Source organism: Trichoderma camerunense (genome assembly GCF_050948025.1).
Source record: "Trichoderma camerunense strain CBS 138272 chromosome Unknown V8C40scaffold_46, whole genome shotgun sequence".
In the NCBI taxonomy this organism is placed as follows: domain Eukaryota; kingdom Fungi; phylum Ascomycota; class Sordariomycetes; order Hypocreales; family Hypocreaceae; genus Trichoderma; species Trichoderma camerunense.
Genome location: NW_028145324.1, coordinates 1 through 21,857, shown reverse-complemented (window position 1 = coordinate 21,857; position 21,857 = coordinate 1). Strand labels below are relative to the sequence as shown.

The following is a 21,857-nucleotide window of genomic DNA, read 5'->3' as shown; positions in this document are numbered from 1 at the left end:
GGTATTAGTAAATATTTTTTAAATTACTTAATTATTTTATTTAAAATTTTAAAAATATAATTTGAATTAATTTTTTAAGCTTTTTATAAAATAACTTTTTATAATATTAATTTATTATTTTAAAGATATTATAATAATCAAAAAATATTTAAAATAAAACTTTATATTTATAAAAAATTCTTTAATTTTTTATAAGTTTTTATTAAAGTAAATTAATAAAAGTAATTTAATAATTTTTTTAATTTTTTTTATAAAAGCTTTTTTATTAACCTTAAGCTATAAATAACTAACTTTATTATTATTAATTATTAAATTATTTATTAAATATATTAATAATATTTTATTAATTTTTAATAATTTATTTTATATAAATAATTTAAGCTTTAAATTTTAAAAATTATTATTTAACTTTAGTTATATTAACTAAAAGTATTTATAATAATTTTAAAATTACTATAGTTTTAATTATTTTTTTAAATAAATCTAGGATTTTAATTTTAATATTAGAGGTTATATTTATTATCAAGAGGGTCAGTAAAGCTGCAATAGCTAGATCAGAGGAAGGCTACGCCCTAGCCTTTGATTAATTTTAATATTATTATTATAAAGAAGTAGCCCAAAGGGCTCTAGCAATAGCTAGCACTACTATTCCCCAGCGGGGTTACCGCTTACTAATTATATTATAAATAGTAAAAGGATATAAATTAAACTTATTAGCAGCTGTAAGTTTAACTAACTATATAAAGTTTATAGGGCTTTTTTACTACTATAGGGATCGGGTATAGCTTAAATCCGTAATAAACCCCTTTCCTACTCTTCCCTACAGGCCTTACTTCGCACCCCCTAGCTTCTGCTTATCCCTATGCTTTACACTTTATGGCGATAGTGCCCCTGTAAGCCTAGGAATAGAACCCCTAAACCAGGTTTAAACCTAAAACCTTTAGTAGTAAGTTTAACTATAAGAGAGTAGCCCAAAGGGCTTTAGCAATAGCTAACGCTATTATTCCCTAGCGGGGTTACTGCTTACTAATTGCATTATAAACAGCATAAGGATATAAATTAAATTTACTAGCAGCTGTAAGTTTAACTAGCTATATAAGGCTTATAGGGCTTCTTCGCTACTATAGGGATTAGGTATAGCCTAAATCCGTAATAATTATTATATATACTTTATATTTTACTTTTTTAACTTATTTTAATATTTAATATATAAAATTTAACTATTTAATATTTTTATAATAATATTATTTATAATTTAAAGTAATTTTTAAATAAAAGTTATAAATATATAATAAATTAAGCTTTTATAGAATTAATATAAAAGGAATTTTTAAAAAATAAACTTTATATTAAATTTATATTAATAAATAAGCTAAATTAAACTAATAAATAATTAATAAAAATAAAAAAGTTTATTTATATAATTAATAAATAATATAATTATAATATAATTCAGTATTATTTTATATTTATAATTAACTATTTAATTTATTTTAAATAAATATTATAAAATAAATATATAATATAAAGCTTATTTAAGCTTACTTATTTAAAAATAAGCTAGTTTTTTAAATAGGAAGTAGCTTATTCTAGCTTACTAGCTATTGCATAAGCTATACTATAATTGGTCCTTCGGCCCTTTATAGTTCTATACGGCCTACCCTGTAGTCCTGTTGTTGCGACTATAAATGTGTTGGTTCGTAACACTCTGTGACACTGGCAGCTTATTAATGGCTAGCAGCTTTGACTATATTTCATGTCTTGTCCTTATTAATCTTCCTGTCCTAAGTGTTCCGCATCTTCTTTTTTATTTCCTGCCCCTTTTATTAGTCTTGAGATCTGAACTCCAACTCCACGAAATCGAAATGGAAGGGTATGTAGAACCCAGCGCGAGAGACAAGGCATTAACTATACGCTAAAGATTCTAACTTACTCTCCTTAGGGTTTATCCGGGCGGCAAACCCACTGCACCTATAAAGCTCCGAGCAGCTTGCAACCAATGCCATCTCTCCAAGGTAGGTGATGCAATTCCCCAGATTTTGGCACCATTGCCCTAAACTCTTGCCACAACCGCTATATTGACAACTGCTTCGCTTCTCAGGTCCGTTGTAGTGGGGAAAAAACAGGATGTGCTCGATGCTCGAGTCTCGGTTATTCCTGCGTCTACTCCGAGTCTCGAGTAGGCAAAGTGCAGGGGAATCGGGCCCGACGACTGAGGAGCGGGTCGGCATCGGTACAACAACATCCCATTTCTCCCAGTCCAAGCTCTCTGGATATGACGGGAGATCACAGAGGGGATTCCTCAAGATCTGGCACCGTTAGTACTCCATCTCAAGGGCTGGTGGATGGAGAAACAACAACTGTCGAGGTCGAAGATGGGCTGTTTGCGGAACTAAGCTGTGTGAGCCATGGAGTCTATTCCGAGGCCACTAAGGATATTGATGATTGTGCGCTCTTTGGCAGTCTCGATGACTTCCAGTCTGTGGAAACGCCGCTCGATCCAATGCTCTCCGATGTAGATCGGATAGGTAATCCTTCACATCTGCCATCTGCCATGGTGGTATCACAACCCTCGCACCCCCTTGGCTCAGACAGGCCGCTAGACTTGGCTTCCAATACAGACTGGTCCGGATTCAACTTTCCATCCTCAGATAATGCGGGCGTAGGGAAGCTAGCTCCATATCGGCATCTTGCTAGCCAACGAATGGTCGACTGCGTAGCATTGGTTCACAATTTAGAGCAAAACATCCACAGCCGGCTGGTGGCAGCGGATGAGGTCATGCGGGTGAACAAACACTGTGTGGTGAGTATATTGGAAATACTAGAGTACGAGGAGACAAGCCCTAGTATGAGCTTACTAGGACTGAGTTGCCTTGCCCTTAACCACGTTGTAACGCTGTTCGAAGGAGCTTCCAGCTATCTTCTCTCTCCTAACAAACGACACGAGTATCCCCAAAAGCGAATGCCCACCATACAATTTGGGATTTTTGACGTGGATCCGGAGGAACATCTTGCAATCCAGTGCCAGATTCTTCTGCGAGAACTGCAACGATGCGGCCAAACTGCCGAGAGACTCCTTGAACGGCTAAAATTGGTTCATGAAGATCGTGGGAATCTGGGGGTTGTTTATTCAGATTGGCTTGGAAGTATTCAAAATAGGCTACAGATCTTGTGTGAAAATGTACAAAAGAAATGAGGTGTATATATATAACGACTATCTTTGACTGAATTTTGCCTCGTCTATTCTACTTGCATTATTAAATTAATAAAACGATTAAAACATAGGCCCCCTATGAAAAATTGTCATTTGACTGCTGAATTGCTGAAAGTTTTTAATGGAGTGTTCCATAACTTCGCATTCATACGCTATTCATTTTCCATTGGGCCCTTCGTGTGGCATATCGATTCGGCTTCCGAAACAGTGTTCCAACGGTCTGTATGTTATGTCGGGCCCCGAAACTAGATAATCTGTTGGATTAGATAAACGATCAAGAAAAATAATTTACAATAGAGTAAATGTATTTTGTGAATTTGCTCTAAGTTGATGCAAAGATCAATTTACCAACGAATCTTTATCTTAGCATTGAGAGGCTCCGTAACAATGACACAAACCAAAAGCCAGGACGAAGAAACTGTTGAGCTTATCGACCTCATATATTCGCTGAGAAACCAATTTGAGGCCTCTAACCACAATTCCCAACATGAGCAGTTGAAAAAAAATGCAGTGGCTCAATTACACACATATTCACGGAAGCTCATGTTAGTTGGTCAAGATCCTAATGCTGCATTCTGGGAGCTTGTTCGAAGGGTTAGTTTTCACCAATGTTTAGCCTATCTAAATTCACTTTTTTACCATTCTAGTAGTGCTCCATTCTCTCACCTATTAAAATTGCCCAGGATATGGGTGTGTTCCGGCACCTCAATGATCATGGGAGCGCCGCGGCAAATGAACTGGCGTCCATTTCAGGAGCAGAGGAATCCCTAATCGGTATGTGTGATCAAATAGCTAGTTGGAGTAGAATCAAGTTGGTAACATGAATCAGTGAGAATTTTGCGTCCTCTAGTAGCCGAAGGGCTGCTCCTCGAAGTGGATGATGAAGTTTACAAACTTACAAATCGTGGGACTGCGTTTGGATTACCAGCATACGATGATTCTATCTCATTTGCGTATGTTTAATGATACAGTACATGAGCTGATATTGAATGAATTGATACTAAATAAGTTGTTCATGAACAGAATCGAATTCATGCCAATTGTCCTATCGAATCCTACTTTTTTCAGAAACAACGGATACCACGAACCATGCGCGCACGAAGGGCTGAATACTCCGTTGGCGAGCTATTTTCAAAGGCCAGACTACGGACTCTTTGATTATTTGCGGGATAACCCTGTAATACAGGCCATGTTCATTTCTTCCATGAAGGCCCAAGTTCGATCGACACATCTCTCTTCATCGGTGTATCCGTATCAACAGAAATTGTCTGCATCGCGAGAAAGAGATGAAGCACCAATAGGGATTGTAGATATTGGCGGAAGCCAGGGGGAGCTGTTGCAGGAGATTAAAGCTTCTTGCCCGGGGATCAATGGTCGCATGATTGTACAGGATCGAGCGGAAACCTTTGATTCAATGGTTGTGAAGCGGGAAGGAATTGAGCTAATGGCTCATGATATTCTTACCGAACAACCTATCAAGGGTATGTTGTAAACATTTTTTTTTTTCGTCACCAAGGACATAGGCTAAACTGGTTAGGGGCCCGAGTGTACCATATGAAACGAATTCTCCACGACTGGGCTGATGATAAGTGCCGCATAATTCTTAAACATACCGTTTCCGCTATGGACCGAGACTGGTCTATTCTTCTGATAATGGATGCGGTAAGGCCCTATTATGTGTATGAAAGGCGATGATATAGACGCTAATATGCAAACAATTTTGTAGGTCCTGCCAATGAGAAATGCTTCGTTTTCGCAGGCAATGGGCGACCACTCCATGTTGACCTTTGGAGGCAAAGAGCGTAGTGAAAAACAGTGGAAAGAGCTGTTGGCGTCTGTGGGGTTAGGTATCGTGAAGATATATCGCGGGCCAGAGCCGGAGGCTGTATTGGAATGTAGGAAGCTTTGAACATGTCAAGTAGATTCAACCTCATAGTGAAATCGATAGCTTGATATTGTTCATTCATTAATTAACTTATATATATATATATATTTTAAAGAACCCTAAGACTTTGTATTTATGTATATTACCCCAGTGTTCGACATACCAAAACTCGGCGAGACTTATACTAGGATTTGACTGCTAACGTAAGTCAAGTCCTTTATTAACCACTTAACACTTCACGAAGTAAATAGAACAGAGGTAATGGGGAGTGAAAAAAGGAAAGGGCCCACATATCATCTAAGTACATATCTACTATAAAACTCAAGACATAGGTATTTTTCTATAGCTATATAATATGGGAGATTGTATAAATAAGGATAATTATCATCATCACAATAATTCAGAGACACACTGCTTACTGATAATCATTTGAACGAGCCTAAAGATCAAAATCAAAGTAATGCCGCATTATACATTTCCTTATCTTCAACGGCTCAATGCTCTATACACGTGCCCCTACCTGCAGGTAGTATAGAGAGACATACATCTAGCTGATCCCTTAAACGAATAAAGTTATAATAGAAGATATCAAACTCGCCGCTTAATACGAATTTTTTGTTCCAAATTTGGGGCAACCTGGCCTTCAATGCAGAAGTCAAGCGGTCGTTCGGTAACGGTTCCATCCCATTCTATTTCATACTCCATGATCAATCGGGTGAAAACTAGCTTGATCTTGCGGACAGCGTAGAAGCGCCCCACACACGCATGTTTCCCATATCCGAACCTATGTTGTCAACAACCGAGTATATAATATCAACATCTAGTGCAAACAAACTTACGCCAAATTTGTTTTGGTAACTGTAGCCGAATTATATAGCTGCTCGCCCGCCCCTGTATCAGCCCCAGTTGCAGCACCTTCTTTGGCTGCACTCAAACGTGCAAAACGAAAGCCGTCAAACTCGTAAGGATTTTCGAAATTGTCGCTGTCGCACATGATGGCTCTTGAGGGGAAGGCGAACCGAGCTCCCACGGGTAGAGTAAGGCCATCGTGGAATTGATATGGTTTTTCCATTACGGTACGCGCCGCCGTGACTGACTTGTTAGCTATTTACACCTCGAACATGGGCAGGGTGGGGAGTTGCAGACGTACTGACACCATTGGGATGAAGCCGATTGGTTTCACGAAGGAAACTGTCCACCTTTGGAATGTTATTCAGCATCTTATCAGTCCAGCCATATTCTGTAACAGCAGTGCGGATTTCCGCTCTCATGGGTTCTAGATATTCCGGACACCAGAGAACTTGGTAAACCATCTGTGTCAACATGCCTCCTGGGGCTCCACTTCCAGCCCACAGATTCTGCAATATCTGATGCGCTAGACGGGCTGGTGTACGCTCTTTCTTGTCCGAGCTCGCCTGTTCTATCGTCCATTGTACTCCGTCTGCAGGCCTGGGGCCATTTGGACTTTGCTCAAGATCGCGCAGGCGCTGTTCAATCACCGGGATCAGTAGCTCCATCGCCTTGTTCAAGTTACGGCGATGGCGGAACGAACCAAGCCAAGAAATCAGCCTGCGAAATGGACCGAGAGGAATCGTCGACATGATGACACCGTTTGTGAAGACTGAATTGGAAAAGTCGAGTGATGCTTTGATATACGCCGGTTCCCGGCAAAGCTCTTTGCAGACCAGGACACGGCTGGTAACTCGGTGCATTATATTAGAGCATAGCTCCATCGCTCCATAATACTTCCACTCTACTAGAAATTAGCTGTTAATTTTGCTACGGTACAGCTATAGTAGCTCTATACCTTTAGCATCTCCTAACTCAGCAGGCAATACAAAGTGGCATTCGTCAACCAGATAGGATACAATCGTGGCTAGATGTATGGTCAGATAGAAAAAAATATACTGATACCAGTAGACTCACGCAATTGAGGATTCAGCCGCCTCTTCACTACTTCTATCATTGTCGTCGTGTGGTATAGATCCCCCACGGAAGATTTCAAATGAAATGACTATAGTACATTAGCAGAAACCACGGTAGCATGGACAACCTGCGTACATTGCTCAGACTCTCGAAGAAGCTCAGGCTACCAGCATCAGCTCTGCGGATATCATCCAAATACTTTGTAGGCATGAAAAGCGTGTCCTGTGCCCACCAATTGAGGACGAACGGCTTGCCAAGAGCCTTATTTACCTCAAGGTAACCCTTTTCGGCTAGCTCATCTATCATCCATCGTACTGACCGCTGTCCTGTCAACAACGAAATCAATCGTGATTTTCCCAGTCGATGTGACCTATAGATATGGCCCGATGAGAAGAGCAGCGGCGAAAAGAAGACGAGAGCCAAAGCCAAAGCGACGGCCACGTAGGGACGGGTTTGTATGAGAGTAGATAATGGTGTATCCATTATAATAGCTATAATAGAATATCACAAGCACCCAAAGTTGAAAAACACTGGATATTTTCTCATTAGAAGAGGATCTCTTTGTAGGTTCTAATCAAGGCTGTCGGGCCTTATACTTGAGTCGGTGACCGCGGAGTTACCGAACACCCGGCTACTATCCTACTATACCGTAGAGTATCCCATTGAAACTTTATTATTTTACATTAATTTATTTAAGGTAAATAAAAATAATTATAATTTAAGAAACCCTTAATAAAGCTTAATTAATTATAGTACTTATTTATATACCCTAAACTATACTATCGGTCTTTGAGTTTAAGTCGGCGACCGTGAAAGCACCGAATAAATAAACGCACCAACAATTGACTAATACTTGATTTCAATACAAAATTAAAATCAAAATAAATATCAAGATACGCAGACGCAGTAGTTTTCATATTTAGTTGTTTAAAGGCTTGCTCTAGACTCATAAGAAATGTTTGTCGTATTTAACACGAGCATCATGGAGGAAGCCTTCTACCCTGTTCTGGTAAGATTCCATGATCTAGCGTAAACGAGATTTTCTAATCATCTTTGCTAACGCGATAGGAAAACTGGCCTCTCCTCTTCCTACTCGGAATTGCTGGTGTCTACATATTGCAAAGAGTTCAGTATAGACAAACCTACAAGGACTACCTGAATCTACCATGGGTAGGAGATGGCTCTACGACAGATCTGCGATTCGCTATGGAACAGGGGACACGAAAGGTTTCTAGTTCTTTTCTTTGTTTTTTTTCTTTTTTATGAAATGGCAAACTTAATGCCCAAACAATGCAATGTAGGATACTAACAAATGTACTCAACTAGTACCCGGACCGCCCATTCATCCTGCCACTGCAAGATCCAACTGTTATCTTGCCACACAGTGTAATCGAGGAGGTGAAATCTTTGCCCGCATCCCAAGCATCTATTGAGCGCAATAACTATCGCCGCTTTTTCGGCCAATATACACTCATGGGCATTCCGTCCGATGAGTTCGTTTCTTCCATTAAACAGGACTTGACGCGTCATGTCGGAATCCTTCTACCTGAGTTATTCGAAGAGGCTAGGTTTGCGACTGATTGTGCTATGGGGGGCGATAAAACATGCCATCTCTTACCCGTGTATCCGGCAATGCTGCGATATATAGCTTTACTTAGTGGACGCACTTTTGTTGGCTTGCCGCTGAGTCGGAGCGAAGACTGGATTCAATCCTCCATCCAGTATGCCGTCGAAAGTGTTGAGGCCGGCCACCAACTGAGGGCCTACCCAACAACACTTCGGAGGCTTGTTGCACCGTTTCTCGCTAAAATACGGCGTGTACAGCAGCACCAAAAGAAAGTGCGGCATATGCTTCGCAATATCTTGGCTAAGAGTCAGGAGTTGGAGAAATCGACAGACAGCAGAGACCCGGATCAAGGCCGGCTGGCCCTTTGGCTGCGCCGTCATTATCGCCAAAGGCATTCAACCATCACTGAGTCAGATTTGGGTAAAGACCATCTCCTTGCTTCATTCGCCGCCATCCACATCGCCACAAATGCCTTGACACAAATTCTCCTCGATCTGGCTGCTCGCCCGGAATATCAAGAATCATTACGCAATGAAGCGGCCCAAGTTCTAGATTTAACGGGAGAGAGTAAGATTACGATGGCAGAGCTTAGCAAGCTGGTTCGACTGGACAGCTTCATGAAAGAATCCTTGCGTGCTAGTCCTCCCGGTGGAGTGGGTGAGTAGACTTACTTCATTCCCTCAATCTAGTTTTCTTCCACTATAGTAGTCTTTATGCTGATATGACAAGTAACAATGATGCGTGAATTAACTGCACCCATTACACTCTCTTGTGGCCCGATCCTACCCAAAGGGACGCTGATCGCATTCGCCAACAATCGATTCGATATGTCATCACATCAACCGTCGGATCCTGATGACTTCGACGGTTTCCGCTTCGTCAAGGAAGACGGTGGATCGAGGCAGCAGCTAATCACTACCAGTCATGACTCCTTGACTTGGGGTTATGGCAGCCATGCTTGTCCTGGACGACAATTTGCTGCCACCGAGCTAAAGGTTATTATTATTCATCTGCTCACAAATTTTGACCTGCGGATGAAGGACGGCGCTCCTCGCCCAGCTAATAGTTCGCATGATTTCCAGATAATGCCGGATCCACATGCTGTTGTTGAATTTTGCAAAAGAAATAATTGAAGAACTGTTTGTATGAGGCACGTATATATAGGCATGTATATATTGTTGAGAATGTGACCAAACGGAATTTTCTCTTGCTTCATGCTGGGAAACTTCTCATCAAATAGGCATTATTTCATATAAATATCTTCTGCCGTACTCTACTAAAGTTTAAAGCCTCCCATATAAGTTCCATCGTTGCTTTGCCTATAACTAGGCTTGAAGCTGACTGATTAGCCCAGACGCACACCACAGCCCTGTCGATGCAGCTTGCGCCACAGCCTTACCCACAGAACCACAATCTCCCACGGCGAAAATTCCAGGGATGCTGGTGGTCTCGTAAAAAGGAGCTTTGACACTAATGTCACCATCGGCGGTGAGCTCTAGGGAAAGTTGTTGGGCAAAGGGCCCATTGACTTCGCTCTTCGGTTTATGGACCTATTGTTGGCTGGTTAATAGCCACGAAAGGTAGAGATCAGAATGCCTAGTGAAAGGGATGTATATACGTACTAGGAATCCTTCAGTACGGATAGTTCCATCATCAAACTCTAGTTTGGTCTCGCTATGGCCAGATCCATTAGAGACCCGGGCAATGTGACGCGAATCCAGTTCGAACCCGGCAGCTCGAAGCGGTTCTTCTATCGCTTGAGACAGCTCAACGGCTCCGTCGGTGTAAACTGTTACCTTGCCGGCGAGGCGGCGGGCCATGCGAGCCAAATGCATAGCTGGACCCAGGCTGGCGCAATCTCCTACTGCAAGGACACCTGCAGAAGCAAGGCCGCGTTCTTCGTAGCCATGGCAAAATAGGCAATGAAATCTATAGGAATGAGCTTACCAATCTTCCAAGGTTAACGAAGTACTCAATAACTGCTTACATTCTCTTTCCCCAAAGATCGGCGTATCCCTCAATATCAGGAGGAATATCCCGCACGCCAACTGCCAACACCAGCTTACGACCAATCCAGACGCGATCTCTTGCATCAATGGCCTCAAAATGTCCCTGAGAAGTGCAGCGCACCTCCTTGATAGTCACATCTTCTATCTGTATAGTCTGGTATCGGGTCAGAAGTTCTTTACGGGCAGCAGCACGATACTCGACCGGGGGGCGATGGTCCCAGGTAGAAACGTTATGCATCTCTGAGACCCGATCATTGCGATAAGCGCCTGAATCGAAAATAACAGCTGTGTGTAGTTGGCGGGCCAGACCTAGGGCGGTTGACAAGCCGGCGGGGCCACCACCGATGATCAGGACATCAGACAACTTTTCCATCATGCGCAATCTCATCAGGGCAGGCAAGGTGAGGACAAGTATAAACTGTAATGGAACGGCAGAAGATCACAATAGTAGGAAATATCCGTTTCGGGGTTTCTTTCGTTGAAATCGTCCGTGGCGAATGCATTTAATGATTTGCCTGCACATCGGAGAGGTTTATGTGAAGACTGGCTCGGTGATCGGACGCCGAACTTTCCCCCCGCAGAATGGGTCATTAGACTCAGCTTTGGTACATACATGTACGCAGTAGCTCCAGAGGGCTTTATCGCCTCTCGATATATGCATGCTTACATCGGAGCCTATGCCTACCGGACCCCGAAAAACCAGTCGATATATCACTTGCTTTCATTCACGAGTCGCATCCTCGCAGCTGAATAGAACAGCGTTACTATTCAACATCATGCTTGTAGATTTTCTAACTCATCCAAGTGGTCCATCGGTGGTGGTGATCCTATGTGTCATAGCCGTTGGTGTTGCTCTTGTGGAGGCTATTCTCCCAGGTGTTCTCCCTCGGCCAATGCTGGACGTAGTATCGGCAGTCCTCAATGTGAGTTTAGATTCAAGTAAGATCAAAAACGATCCAGCATCTAACACAAAGCTAGAAATTCCTCTTATGGCAATATCCCATAAAAAGCGTGAATAGCAGCAACAGCTTGCCAACCTGCCCCTACCGCTGGCCAAATGGACAAGGTGATGGTGCAAAATTCATGGATGGTATTCAAAATAGTGTGGCGTGGTTCAAAAAATATGGCCATCTTTACCGTATCTGGAGCGGGATGAGCCCCGAAATGTACTTTGCCGTCAAGCATAGAAATCTCCAAGGAGTACGAATGTTAACCAGCAGATAGCGTCCTCACCCAGCCAGAGCAACTCCAAATAGTGTTTCATGACTCGGATAAACACAAGAAGGCGATTAACAATGACTCTGGGTACTTCATGGGCCAATTACTTGGCCAGTGTGTCGGTCTAATAAGTCCACCACAATGGCAGGGAGTTCGCACCATCACTGAAGTACCTTTTCGCCACCAGACCTCCATTGCGAACACTGGAGTCATCGAGGAGTTTGTATGTGATTATTTCAGCAAGCTTGAGATCGAGGGAAATCTTAGTAGAGGAATGCTCCATCCTACGCATGATCTTAAAATGCTTCCTTTCTGGGTCGTGTGTTACTTCTTATACGGAAGACTGCCGGTACACATGACAGAGGCGCTGAAGGATTTGGTAGAATGCAGGGAGGAACTAATGAGAGATGTGATCAAAGGAGGCATTTCACGATTCTCCTTCTCCCGGCTGCTTCCCACAGCTGCCAATCGTCGGCTAAGAGAATTCAAGGACCGCTGGTTGCTCTTCAACCGGACCGCCGAGGAATATGCTCGCACTCATGGGACCAATTGTCCTATTATAAGCATGTTTGATGCCGTCCGCCTTGGAACTATCTCAGAAGACCAACTTTTGCAAACTCTTGACGAGACTCTCTTCGCCAATCTAGACGTTACTACCGGCGGACTCGCCTGGAATCCCGTTTTTCTAGCCGCATATCCCACATGCCAACAAAGGTTACGTCAAGAAATGCAAGACGTTCTAGACCAAGCAGCGATGCAAAAATACCTTCAGAATCCGTCTACGTACCTCCAGGCATGCATCCTAGAGTCAAGCCGTCTTAGACCACTGGCCGCATTTTCGGTACCACAATCAGCTCCAACGCCCCGTGTTTTGGATGGATACATTATACCAGCCTCAACTAACTTCATTGTGGATGCGTATGCACTTAATGTACGGAACTCGTATTGGGCGCCTGACAACGAGACTTTTCGACCAGATCGATTTTTGGGCAGGAAGAACATGGAGCTGCGCTATCAATTCTGGAGATTTGGGTTTGGACCACGCCAGTAAGTCCAGGTCTTGCCTATAGAGCAGGTAGATGCTAACCCTTCTAGGTGTATGGGGAAATATGTAGCGGATAGCATTATCCGAGTTACTTTGGCCTACCTGGTGCAAAACTTCCAGATAAGTTTGACCACAGACAACTGGGTTCGAGATGAGCAGACTTGGATCACGCATCCCGACTTTCTCCTGAGATGCGAAAGACTTCAAAATTAAGCAGGCGCAAGTCTTGTAAAGCTTGGCTGTTATTTAGGATAACATCTTCGGACTGTGTGGAATTAGTAGATAATCATCAATCCTTCATAAACGCATATAAGCCTTCCAGGGATGTTTTTCTTCTCTTTTCTTTTTCTTTCTTCCTCTTTTTTTTTTTTCACTTTTGATAGGACATGGAATTCGCCGAGCCGAGCAGACGCCGAAGGCCGATCTCGGGCTCCATATCATTCTGATTTCAACAACAGTGATATAAAGTAACATTCGCCGCACGAATTTACATCATCATTAAATGTTATCTAGTGGATATTTTCAAGATGGCTTCTCTAGATGATGACCATAGATCTATCGGCCTGTCACAGAGGTCGAAAGCCGTTGTGAATGACATCATGCCTAAGATCAGCGCTGCTGTCGCTGACCGCACTCGAGTTGACAATCCTAATATTGACTTATCAACGGCAGAAAATTGGCTTCTAAGGGACGAGTTGATTGAGATATGCAAAGAGGCTGTTTCTAAAGATATGACAACCAAGGTCTGCTCTCCACTCTGTGTTCCTCTTACTTTCTACTAAACAAAGGGGTATGCAGCATTTTTCCTATCCCAATGGCTTCTCTGGTGATCCTATCATGATGCAGGCGCTGGCTTGCTTCATTAACATCCAGTTTCAGCCATATCGACCAGTTGATGTGTCGCAAATTGCTACCGCACCCGGCGCAGCTAGCTGTTTGGACGCGTTGCTCTATACAATCTGCGATGCTGGCGATGGGGTATTAGTCCCCACGCCATATTGGAGTGAGGGCTACAGATCTTTAACATTAATTCAATACTTACTAACTGGATTGACCAATTACAGACGGATTCGACTTTCAATTCCGGGTGAGAGCTTCAGTCATTCCGGTGCTGGTCAACTGTCGCAGCTTTGGCACTGCACTCTCATCTAAACTTCTGCAAGGCCTCAAAAAAGCCATTGATGAATCTAAAGTTCCAATTCGCGGGCTTGTTATGACCAATCCGAATAATCCTTTCGGGCAGTGTTACCCACGCGAAGTACTGGAGGAGTGTCTCAGATTCTGCGAACAACACAACATTCACTACATATCTGACGAGGTCTATGCCATGAGCACGTTCGAATCACCAGATTCACAAGACCTTCCGCCATTTACTTCTGTGTTATCCATGGATTTGGCGACAGTTGGATGCTCTCCGAGTAGGGTTCACGTTATTTGGAGCATCAGCAAAGACTTTGGCTCCAGCGGAATTCGCTTGGTGAGTCCCATTATTATTTCCCATGAGAAAGGGTGAGATAGATATACGGCTGACACTGACATTCCTATAGGGTTGTACAATCTCTCAATATAATCCAGAAATAATCGTCGGGCTTTCTCTAGCCTCCAATACACAGACATCCTCTCTCGCTGCTATATTTACAAGAAGCCTTTTAGCATCCAACCAAATTGACGCCCTGATCCAATTGAACCGGAAACGACTGTCAATCTCCTATGGTCTGCTTACCTCTTGGCTCCAGATGAATGAGTTCGATTACATACCGGCTAATGCTGGTATTTTTGTTTTTGCGAGACTATGCAAGCAAGCACTTACTTGGAATGATGAGGCCGCCCTTGTCCAGAAATGTAAGGAGTTTGGAGTCCTCATTAGTGCGGGGCGAAGTTATCATCGCTTGGAGACGGAAAAAGGCTGGGTTCGTGTCACTTTTGCAGTCGAGCCTAATGTATTGCAAAAGGCACTTGGAATTTTGGCAAGGGTGCTGAGCGTACAACCACCGGCAGCTTAGTTGATGTTGATGTAGATAGCCCTAGCCCTTGCTGCTGGACTGCAGCACTATTATTTGAGACTTTATGAAAAGTATTGTTAAAATCCTAAGCTAACTAATCATGACTTTACCTCACCGTTTCTTCCAGAAATATTTTAATATTTTAATCCAGTGGCAGTCACAATTAATGTCTCCCTCCCATCGGCAAGGCGTGCTAATCGGTTCTCACTCGGTTCTTCAACTCGGGGGCCGAGCGGGCAGAGGGTCATCTTTATAACTGTCCCAATTGCGCCATGTGAGCCTCCCTTTGAGAGTTTCATGTCTACAATTTTCCAAAGGCCAACCATGGATTATCTACTCCAAGAACTCAATACACACCTACGCAGTGTGCAGGGCCATCTGCAAGGAAAATTACATGATGAGCTTCAGAAACGACTCCACAACCATGAGGAAGGAGTACTTCCGGACAAAGAGTTAGGCCAACTAGCCACTGAGTCGATTGATCTCCTTCATTCTATTGAGCAAATGTTGGAGCCAGGCCATCTTGTCCTTGCCGACCATTTTCTAGGTATGTTTGTCCTCCTTAAAATATACGAGAAATAACTGACATGAATAGGATATGTTCATGCCAAGTGCTTGTGTGCAGTAGTCGATCTGCGTATTGCAGATATCCTTCGGGATCAAGGGCCACGAACTGTTGAGGAATTGGCGTCTGCTAGCGAGGCACAGGCAGACCGTCTAGGCCAGGTCATGAGGGTTCTCTCAAACAATGGTATCTTTACCTATAACCAAAGCACGGACAAGTATGAAAATAACCATACAGCCACTCTCCTGCTGCATGATCACTGGACGCAGTGGCATAACTGGGTTGACCTCTATGGCAACCAATTCTATGACATGGCACGTGGAATCCCCAAGTCTTTACAGAAGGGTGTCGCTCGTTGCCCGGCTCAGGTCAACTATGATACCGACGATGGAATGTTCTCTTTCTTCCTCAAGCAAAATTGGACGGCTCAGCTACACCGCACGCTGGGCGGCGGCGCAACAGCCCAAGCACCAGGTATTCTAGCTGACTACCCATGGAGTGAAGTAGCAGACGAGACAATAATCGATATTGGGGGAGGAGGTGGCGCGCTTATTGCTCTATTATTGCGTGCACACTCGACTATGCGCGGTGGCATCTTTGATCTCCCGCATGTCATCGACCATGTTACCCCCTTCTTTCACTCGCCGGACGGTCAATTCGCGGACTTGGCCGCCCGCGTCCCGCGTGAAAATCTTATTGCTGGTGATTTCTTCAAAGCCATCCCCCCTGCTGCAGTGTACACAATCAAATGGACATTGCATGATTGGAAAGAGAGCGAAGCAGTTACAATATTGCGCCTTATCCGGCAGTCGATCATTCCCGGGCCGAAGAGCCGGCTGGTCGTGCTGGAGTCTCTTTTGGCAGATGGCCGATCAGCACGTCTCTCTCGATACGCGGATATGAACATGATGATGACAGCGAATGGCCTGGAACGTACGGAGGGTGACTGGCGAAATCTAGCTGAGCAGTCGGGGTGGAGAATTGTGCGTATCATTCCTTTACGCAATGCATGGCCTTGTGCAATTGAGATGCGACCAGATGTGCCTCGGGCTACTGGATGGAGTATATGATTGAAGATATTATTTATCAAGCTGTTTAAAGGCATAGTTTATCATTTTCCTAATATTATTGCTATTTTCGAACCGTGAATCAGATGTATTTGTTTGACACTTCTAGCATTATCAAAGTCTCGGGAAGTCGAAATCAACCCTTTGCATCCTAATATGGTAACCACCAATCCATTTTTCAGGTAGTTTCATTATTCCTTAATTCTTTGAACCATTCTACAGTGCGAGGGATTTAACCATGAATATGTGTATTTTTCTCTACTAGGTCAGTGCGGTTAAGATGTTCGGCCACCGATCGGTAGCCGACAGAATGTTGAAAAACAGGCTATTAAAAGATGCATGCGACACCGACACAGATTGACAGGATCTGGATGACAATTTCTCCACACCCACCATGTCGCTGTCTAATAAGATTAATCGCTCAGCCAAGCCTCAAGACCATGTCTGGTACTTTGCTTATGGCTCTAATCTATCCTCGGAGACATTCCGTGCTCATCGAGGCATCCAGCCGCTCGAGGCCATCCCTGTCCGCCTCCCTGGCTGGTCTCTCACTTTCGATATTTACGGCGTTCCATACCAAGAGCCAGCTTTCTCATCAATATCTGTTGCCGCTCTTTCAACTATCAAGAACGGCAAGGGCGCTGCTCTGCGTGATGTCTATGGAACCGCATACCTAGTTGACAGGGAAGCATATTATTCCATCATTGCCTCCGAAGGTGGTGGTACAGCGTATAAAGAGATTGCCGTACAAGCTGAACGGATCTCTGCAGGCGCAGAGAAAGAATCTCATATTCCCCAGTCCCTAGTGGTAATGACTTTAATAAGGGGATACGCAGCAACAATCCCTCGGTGTCCCAGTCAGCGGTATAAGGTGGGTCCAGAACGCCTGTCTTCCATTTCCGTCCCAATACGGCAACCAAAAAGCTGATCTTGAGCTGCGGGGAGCAGGATATTATGGTTCAAGGAGCAGAAGAAGCCCAGCTCCCAGCGTCGTATCGGTCATTTCTGGACACTATACCCACATATCGGCCTCCGAAATCTGCGTCGCGGCTAGTCGGAGCGAAAATCTTCCTTGCCATCTGGGTTCCTGTAATGATGGTAGCAGAGTGGATAACTAATATGACAGCAAATGCGGATGGCAGGGGGAATTGTCCGAGATGGGTACATGCCTTTGTGAGACTCGTATTAGTCGCGATGTGGTTGCACCATGATCTAGTCCATGCTCGGATCTTTGGACGAGGGGACGGATTAGAAGAGAGCGATGATGAAGAGAATCCCGGGCGGGGTTTTCTACGGTAAATTGGGGTGGTAGAGCCTCCTGTGTTGTAATCATTGTCTATCTATAGGTACATTTCGATTATTATAGAGTCTCTGCTACCTCAAGCAGCTCCTGGATATCGAATTCCATGCTACCTTTGCTGAAATCTTGCAAAAGGCGCTCTCGATGGTGAGTGAGTGTGGACACACCAACGCCTCCGTAGAACTTTTGCAACATTGTCAGCAGCCAGCGCGCGTCGTTGACGCTTACGCCACAATTATCTGTCACCGAACCTTCCAATAGAACAAGGCCTTTTTCTTGTTGCAGGTCTGAATGATGTGTTACCACAGTATGCGGAATAGCATACTCACCCTTGGCCTTGAATTCATCTAAATGTGTGATGATCACTGTAACAATCGTCGGGCTATGAGATGCCCACTCGACGAAGTGCATTGACGCCGCGTTCCTAGGCCCACTGTCTTGATCATCAATGACGACGGGCAACGGCAGGACGAATCGCGGATGAGCTCGTGCAGTATTCGCCATTTTTTGAAAAGTTGCAGATGGAATCGCAGCACAGAGAGAATTCTTAGAGCCGACATGTCGCAAACACCAAATTGATTCGATCTCTGCTGCGCCAAGTGACCTCACTTTCTCGAGGTCCAAGAACGCAGACAAGGTTTTAATCTTGCCTTCTCCCGGTGGTATAGGTGGTACGGCAGGTAGAGTGAACGGAGGAGGTAATGCTGGCGTGTCTCGAAATAACTGCCTGTGCTGGCTATCAAGGCGTTCGCGTCGTCTAAGATCGTCGATGTTTGGCTTGTAGGCATCTCGAAGCTGCTCAAAGCTCGCGAAACCCAACCTGTAATATATGACATCAGCTAGTCTTCTTTTTTCAGAACAGTCTCTTGCCTTACATTCTCATGCGACGTTTTAACTGATCCATGTAGCGTTTATAAACCGGCTGCGTTGTGGTGGGCGGCGTAGGTAACTCTCTCGTATCAATAGAGGCATGCCGACAAAATGTAACAATAGCCTTCCTTGAAAATTGAATAGAACGCACAGAGCTTTGCAAGGTAAGCATAGTGAATGTTTAAACATTTGACTGACAGAATATGTAAAGGAGAGGGTTGAGAGGGTTCAGGGAAAGGCACCCGGTTATGTAGGTGTGACGAATGTTCCGGCCACCGACGTTAGCTAAGCATTGTCCTTAACGTGGAAAATAGTTACTTCAGAATCACAGGTTTCTGCTTTCAATCATGTATCCGCTACGCAATCTTGAGGTAGAGCTGCAGGACATTATTGAATTAAAATGAAATTGTAAAAAAAAAAAATTGTCAAAAGTCTACTAAAGATTGCCATAAGTTCTAGTCTATTTACTTTCTAATTCACTTAGAATCTTTTCGCTCTTCGCTTTTGCTGTCTCAAAGTCCCCAACCATGTAGAATGCATCTATGAGCAAGATTAGCCATGATCAAACATAGTATGGAAGGAAGGCACTTACTTTCGGGCATCTCATCTCCCTGACCGTCCAAAATGGCCTTGAACGACTGAATAGTAGCTTCGAGTGGCACCAGCTGACCCTTTATGCCGGTAAATACCTCAGCCACAGCAAACGGCTGGCTCAGAAACCGCTGCAGTTTGCGAGCACGCTCCACTGTAATTTTGTCCGCCTCAGAAAGCTCGTCCATGCCAAGGATAGCAATGATATCCTGAAGGGATTTATATTCTTGTAATGTTCGCTGCACACGCGTGGCTGTGTCGTAATGCTCCTGCCCCACGATCCGGGGATCCATTAAGCGCGACTTCGAGCCCAGCGGATCGACTGCTGGGTAGATTCCCAGCTCGGAAATGGCACGCGAAAGCTCAGTCGTCGCGTCTAAATGGATGAAAGTGGTAGCTGGGGCCGGGTCCGTTAAGTCATCCGCTGGCACGTAAACAGCTTGAACAGATGTAATTGAACCTTTGGTAGTGGTAGTGATTCGCTCCTGCATTAGGCCCATGTCAACTGCCAATGTTGGTTGATATCCTACTGCCGACGGAATACGTCCCAAAAGAGCAGATACTTCAGAACCCGCCTGCGTAAAACGGAAAATATTATCAATGAATAGTAGTACTGGTAAGGTAGCATTAATCAGTATACATCTTCAACTCTTCAGGGAATGGAGAAAGTCAATACCGTCTAAGCCCTCGTCACGGAAGTATTCAGCGATGGTTAAGCCGGTCAGAGCTACACGAGCACGAGCACCAGGAGGCTCATTCATCTGTCCAAAGACTAAGGCAACCTTGGACTCTCCTTCTAAATCAATCACGCCCGTTTGCTGCATTTCGTGATAAAGATCGTTCCCTTCACGTGTACGCTCGCCCACGCCGGTAAAAACGGAATAACCGCTGTGTGCTTTGGCAATGTTGTTCTACGCCTGTCAGGTCATGGTAACTAAACGCAAAAGAAAGGGATTGTATTCGTACGATTAATTCCTGGATGAACACCGTCTTTCCCACGCCAGCACCCCCAAAGAGGCCAATTTTGCCTCCTCGGGCATAGGGTGCCAGCAAATCGACGACTTTAATACCGGTAACCAAGATCTCAGCAGCAGTCGACTGCTCAGTAAACTGGGGAGCTTCATTGTGAATAGGCATTTTTCTGACCCCCTCTATTGGTCCTCGGTCATCAATGGGATCGCCAGTAACGTTCATAATGCGGCCCAGGGTGCCCGGACCTACGGGCACCATAATTGGGCTGCCCGTGTCCGTCACAGTAGTACCTCGAACTAGGCCTTCGGTCCCTATTTGAGAACTTTCAGTAAAACAAGTAGATTTTTTTTTTTTTAGTTTATCATGAGTATTGCTGCTTACCGTCCATAGCAATGCATCGAACCGTATTTTCTCCAAGGTGTTGCTACATGGCCATATGTGAGCTGTCCGTCTCACAATGTATATTGGGTTAGAGATACGTACAGCTACTTCCAAAACGAGTTTGTTGCCCTGGTTGAACGTCTCTAGGGCATTTAAAATGGGTGGTAGCTTATCATGATCGAATCTCACATCAACCACTGAACGGCATATAAAGTTAGCTGACGTGTTCTACCTCTGAATGGCCACAAACTTACCAGCTCCAACAATTGTATGGATTTTCCCCCGAGGATGTCCATTGTTCGCAGTACTAGCAGTGTAAGAACGCCAATTACGGCGAGGGAGGTGAGCAAACGAAGGCGAAACAACTCGAGAGAAGAGGGCAGCCCTCCAAAGTTGATAGGGCTGTTGCAACATATTGAACTAACAGGGTAGTATAATAACTCCGGAAAAGCTGGGTAGAAAGAAAGAGGGAAAGGATAACAAGAAGAAGGGAGAAAGCTATTCCAAAGAGGTTATTGGGGAACATCGGCGATACGCTACAGTATCTATGTGAGGCTCGGCGACTGTGTGGGCTTTATGTACGTCGGTGGCCGAAGTATGTATGGACGTAAGTTTAAATGTAACGTAAGTATTATTACAACTTGGCTGTTAAAGTTATAATAATATATTAATAAATTAACCTAAGCTAAAGTAACTTTAATTACTTAATTAATTAAGGGAGAATTAAAATATTATTTGAATATATTAAAGGATTAATAAAATATTTATTATATTAAGTATAAATTAATATTTGAATTATTAATAAAATTAAAATAAATTAAATTAATATATTTATATTATGATATTTATTTAAAATATTTAAATAATTAATTATTATTATAGTATTTATAATATAATTAAATCAAAACTTAAACTTTTAGTTTTATTTATATTTTTAAATAATAATATATTATTTATTATTAGCTTTATTTATTTATTAATATAAATTATAAAATTATTTAAAAATTGATTTTTTAAAAAGTATTATTTATAAAATCTAGGAATATTAATTTATTATATAATAATAAATTTTATTTAAATAATTATTTAAAATTTATAAATAAATAAAAAATATAAAGGAAAAGAAATATTAATAATAAAAATATTAAAAATTAATTTTAATTATAAAAGTTAAACTTTAAATAATTAATTAATTATTAATTAAATATCTTAATTAAATATAAATTAAATTTTTATTATATTAT

The 21,857-nt window shown here is 43.1% G+C and overlaps 11 protein-coding genes across 11 annotated transcripts; 7 read left to right on the top strand and 4 right to left on the bottom strand.

The window, feature by feature from the left end:
• Positions 1-1,731: 1,731 nt before the first annotated feature.
• Positions 1,732-3,272, top strand: V8C40DRAFT_259874 (Zn(II)2Cys6 transcription factor domain-containing protein). Its single transcript, XM_083219064.1, has 3 exons — positions 1,732-1,873; positions 1,943-2,015; positions 2,102-3,272. Exons 1-3 carry the CDS (start codon positions 1,866-1,868, stop codon positions 3,194-3,196), a joined length of 1,176 nt encoding a protein of 391 aa, XP_083066815.1. The 5' UTR covers positions 1,732-1,865; the 3' UTR covers positions 3,197-3,272.
• Positions 3,273-3,529: 257 nt separating this feature from the next.
• On the top strand, positions 3,530-5,217 carry V8C40DRAFT_259871 (O-methyltransferase domain-containing protein). The gene is made up of 6 exons (XM_083219063.1): positions 3,530-3,808; positions 3,865-3,988; positions 4,044-4,167; positions 4,238-4,695; positions 4,752-4,876; positions 4,941-5,217. Exons 1-6 carry the CDS (start codon positions 3,545-3,547, stop codon positions 5,121-5,123), a joined length of 1,278 nt encoding a protein of 425 aa, XP_083066814.1. The 5' UTR covers positions 3,530-3,544; the 3' UTR covers positions 5,124-5,217.
• Positions 5,218-5,444: 227 nt separating this feature from the next.
• V8C40DRAFT_259866 (cytochrome P450) lies at positions 5,445-7,568 on the bottom strand. Its single transcript, XM_083219062.1, has 6 exons — positions 7,161-7,568; positions 7,026-7,113; positions 6,907-6,975; positions 6,250-6,852; positions 5,939-6,191; positions 5,445-5,883 (listed from the first exon to the last, which is right to left on the bottom strand). The coding sequence occupies exons 1-6, from the start codon at positions 7,506-7,508 to the stop codon at positions 5,688-5,690; spliced, it is 1,557 nt and encodes a 518-aa protein (XP_083066813.1). The 5' UTR covers positions 7,509-7,568; the 3' UTR covers positions 5,445-5,687.
• A 158-nt stretch (positions 7,569-7,726) lies between these two features.
• V8C40DRAFT_259861 (cytochrome P450) lies at positions 7,727-9,860 on the top strand (the record flags this gene model as incomplete). Its single annotated transcript, XM_083219061.1, has 3 exons — positions 7,727-8,252; positions 8,352-9,249; positions 9,322-9,860. Coding segments are annotated over exons 1-3 (1,319 nt in total), but the record flags the coding sequence as incomplete, so codon positions are not given.
• Positions 9,682-11,207, bottom strand: V8C40DRAFT_259859 (NAD(P)/FAD-dependent oxidoreductase). Its single transcript, XM_083219060.1, has 3 exons — positions 10,580-11,207; positions 10,215-10,521; positions 9,682-10,142 (listed from the first exon to the last, which is right to left on the bottom strand). The coding sequence occupies exons 1-3, from the start codon at positions 10,987-10,989 to the stop codon at positions 9,918-9,920; spliced, it is 942 nt and encodes a 313-aa protein (XP_083066811.1). The 5' UTR covers positions 10,990-11,207; the 3' UTR covers positions 9,682-9,917.
• Positions 11,208-11,268: 61 nt separating this feature from the next.
• Positions 11,269-12,937, top strand: V8C40DRAFT_259857 (cytochrome P450). Its single transcript, XM_083219059.1, has 3 exons — positions 11,269-11,524; positions 11,580-11,767; positions 11,826-12,937. The coding sequence occupies exons 1-3, from the start codon at positions 11,279-11,281 to the stop codon at positions 12,868-12,870; spliced, it is 1,479 nt and encodes a 492-aa protein (XP_083066810.1). The 5' UTR covers positions 11,269-11,278; the 3' UTR covers positions 12,871-12,937.
• Positions 12,938-13,131: 194 nt separating this feature from the next.
• Positions 13,132-14,987, top strand: V8C40DRAFT_166605 (PLP-dependent transferase). Its single transcript, XM_083211549.1, has 4 exons — positions 13,132-13,607; positions 13,663-13,867; positions 13,929-14,341; positions 14,412-14,987. Exons 1-4 carry the CDS (start codon positions 13,392-13,394, stop codon positions 14,865-14,867), a joined length of 1,290 nt encoding a protein of 429 aa, XP_083066809.1. The 5' UTR covers positions 13,132-13,391; the 3' UTR covers positions 14,868-14,987.
• V8C40DRAFT_259850 (putative O-methyltransferase glim-like protein) lies at positions 14,972-16,581 on the top strand. Its single transcript, XM_083219058.1, has 2 exons — positions 14,972-15,414; positions 15,463-16,581. The coding sequence occupies exons 1-2, from the start codon at positions 15,165-15,167 to the stop codon at positions 16,500-16,502; spliced, it is 1,290 nt and encodes a 429-aa protein (XP_083066808.1). The 5' UTR covers positions 14,972-15,164; the 3' UTR covers positions 16,503-16,581.
• Positions 16,582-16,875: 294 nt separating this feature from the next.
• V8C40DRAFT_259848 (gamma-glutamylcyclotransferase family protein) lies at positions 16,876-17,919 on the top strand. The gene is made up of 2 exons (XM_083219057.1): positions 16,876-17,370; positions 17,448-17,919. The coding sequence occupies exons 1-2, from the start codon at positions 16,894-16,896 to the stop codon at positions 17,796-17,798; spliced, it is 828 nt and encodes a 275-aa protein (XP_083066807.1). The 5' UTR covers positions 16,876-16,893; the 3' UTR covers positions 17,799-17,919.
• On the bottom strand, positions 17,598-18,877 carry V8C40DRAFT_259847 (ATP11 family protein). Its single transcript, XM_083219056.1, has 2 exons — positions 18,675-18,877; positions 17,598-18,619 (listed from the first exon to the last, which is right to left on the bottom strand). The coding sequence occupies exons 1-2, from the start codon at positions 18,839-18,841 to the stop codon at positions 17,860-17,862; spliced, it is 927 nt and encodes a 308-aa protein (XP_083066806.1). The 5' UTR covers positions 18,842-18,877; the 3' UTR covers positions 17,598-17,859.
• Positions 18,878-18,895: 18 nt separating this feature from the next.
• On the bottom strand, positions 18,896-21,143 carry V8C40DRAFT_259845 (F0F1 ATP synthase subunit beta). The gene is made up of 7 exons (XM_083219055.1): positions 20,868-21,143; positions 20,716-20,810; positions 20,614-20,656; positions 20,227-20,543; positions 19,937-20,171; positions 19,262-19,873; positions 18,896-19,209 (listed from the first exon to the last, which is right to left on the bottom strand). The coding sequence occupies exons 1-7, from the start codon at positions 21,025-21,027 to the stop codon at positions 19,130-19,132; spliced, it is 1,542 nt and encodes a 513-aa protein (XP_083066805.1). The 5' UTR covers positions 21,028-21,143; the 3' UTR covers positions 18,896-19,129.
• Positions 21,144-21,857: the final 714 nt, after the last annotated feature.

Excerpts from the sequence above, each read along its gene's own strand:
- V8C40DRAFT_259874 (XM_083219064.1), top strand. Across the intron at positions 2,016-2,101 it reads ACCAATGCCATCTCTCCAAG|GTCCGTTGTAGTGGGGAAAA; the intron begins GTAGGTGATGCA and ends TTCGCTTCTCAG.
- V8C40DRAFT_259871 (XM_083219063.1), top strand. The coding sequence starts at position 3,545 with ATGCAAAGATCAATTTACCAACGAATCTTTATCTTAGCATTGAGAGGC. Across the intron at positions 3,989-4,043 it reads AGCAGAGGAATCCCTAATCG|TGAGAATTTTGCGTCCTCTA; the intron begins GTATGTGTGATC and ends AACATGAATCAG. Across the intron at positions 4,877-4,940 it reads TTCTTCTGATAATGGATGCG|GTCCTGCCAATGAGAAATGC; the intron begins GTAAGGCCCTAT and ends ACAATTTTGTAG.
- V8C40DRAFT_259866 (XM_083219062.1), bottom strand. The coding sequence starts at position 7,508 with ATGGATACACCATTATCTACTCTCATACAAACCCGTCCCTACGTGGCC. Across the intron at positions 6,976-7,025 it reads GCGGCTGAATCCTCAATTGC|CCACGATTGTATCCTATCTG; the intron begins GTGAGTCTACTG and ends CCATACATCTAG. Across the intron at positions 6,853-6,906 it reads TGAGTTAGGAGATGCTAAAG|AGTGGAAGTATTATGGAGCG; the intron begins GTATAGAGCTAC and ends AATTTCTAGTAG.
- V8C40DRAFT_259859 (XM_083219060.1), bottom strand. The coding sequence starts at position 10,989 with ATGAGATTGCGCATGATGGAAAAGTTGTCTGATGTCCTGATCATCGGT. Across the intron at positions 10,522-10,579 it reads GATCTTTGGGGAAAGAGAAT|ATTTCATTGCCTATTTTGCC; the intron begins GTAAGCAGTTAT and ends TCATTCCTATAG. Across the intron at positions 10,143-10,214 it reads TCCGTACTGAAGGATTCCTA|GTCCATAAACCGAAGAGCGA; the intron begins GTACGTATATAC and ends AGCCAACAATAG.
- V8C40DRAFT_259857 (XM_083219059.1), top strand. The coding sequence starts at position 11,279 with ATGCCTACCGGACCCCGAAAAACCAGTCGATATATCACTTGCTTTCAT. Across the intron at positions 11,525-11,579 it reads TAGTATCGGCAGTCCTCAAT|AAATTCCTCTTATGGCAATA; the intron begins GTGAGTTTAGAT and ends ACACAAAGCTAG. Across the intron at positions 11,768-11,825 it reads AGCGGGATGAGCCCCGAAAT|CGTCCTCACCCAGCCAGAGC; the intron begins GTACTTTGCCGT and ends ACCAGCAGATAG.
- V8C40DRAFT_166605 (XM_083211549.1), top strand. The coding sequence starts at position 13,392 with ATGGCTTCTCTAGATGATGACCATAGATCTATCGGCCTGTCACAGAGG. Across the intron at positions 13,608-13,662 it reads CTAAAGATATGACAACCAAG|CATTTTTCCTATCCCAATGG; the intron begins GTCTGCTCTCCA and ends AGGGGTATGCAG. Across the intron at positions 13,868-13,928 it reads AGTCCCCACGCCATATTGGA|ACGGATTCGACTTTCAATTC; the intron begins GTGAGGGCTACA and ends GACCAATTACAG.
- V8C40DRAFT_259850 (XM_083219058.1), top strand. The coding sequence starts at position 15,165 with ATGTCTACAATTTTCCAAAGGCCAACCATGGATTATCTACTCCAAGAA. Across the intron at positions 15,415-15,462 it reads CCTTGCCGACCATTTTCTAG|GATATGTTCATGCCAAGTGC; the intron begins GTATGTTTGTCC and ends TGACATGAATAG.
- V8C40DRAFT_259848 (XM_083219057.1), top strand. The coding sequence starts at position 16,894 with ATGTCGCTGTCTAATAAGATTAATCGCTCAGCCAAGCCTCAAGACCAT. Across the intron at positions 17,371-17,447 it reads GTCCCAGTCAGCGGTATAAG|GATATTATGGTTCAAGGAGC; the intron begins GTGGGTCCAGAA and ends TGCGGGGAGCAG.
- V8C40DRAFT_259847 (XM_083219056.1), bottom strand. The coding sequence starts at position 18,841 with ATGCTTACCTTGCAAAGCTCTGTGCGTTCTATTCAATTTTCAAGGAAG. Across the intron at positions 18,620-18,674 it reads TTAAAACGTCGCATGAGAAT|GTTGGGTTTCGCGAGCTTTG; the intron begins GTAAGGCAAGAG and ends CATATATTACAG.
- V8C40DRAFT_259845 (XM_083219055.1), bottom strand. The coding sequence starts at position 21,027 with ATGTTGCAACAGCCCTATCAACTTTGGAGGGCTGCCCTCTTCTCTCGA. Across the intron at positions 20,657-20,715 it reads AACTCGTTTTGGAAGTAGCT|CAACACCTTGGAGAAAATAC; the intron begins GTACGTATCTCT and ends ATGGCCATGTAG. Across the intron at positions 19,874-19,936 it reads CCGTGACGAGGGCTTAGACG|TACTACTATTCATTGATAAT; the intron begins GTATTGACTTTC and ends CTACCTTACCAG.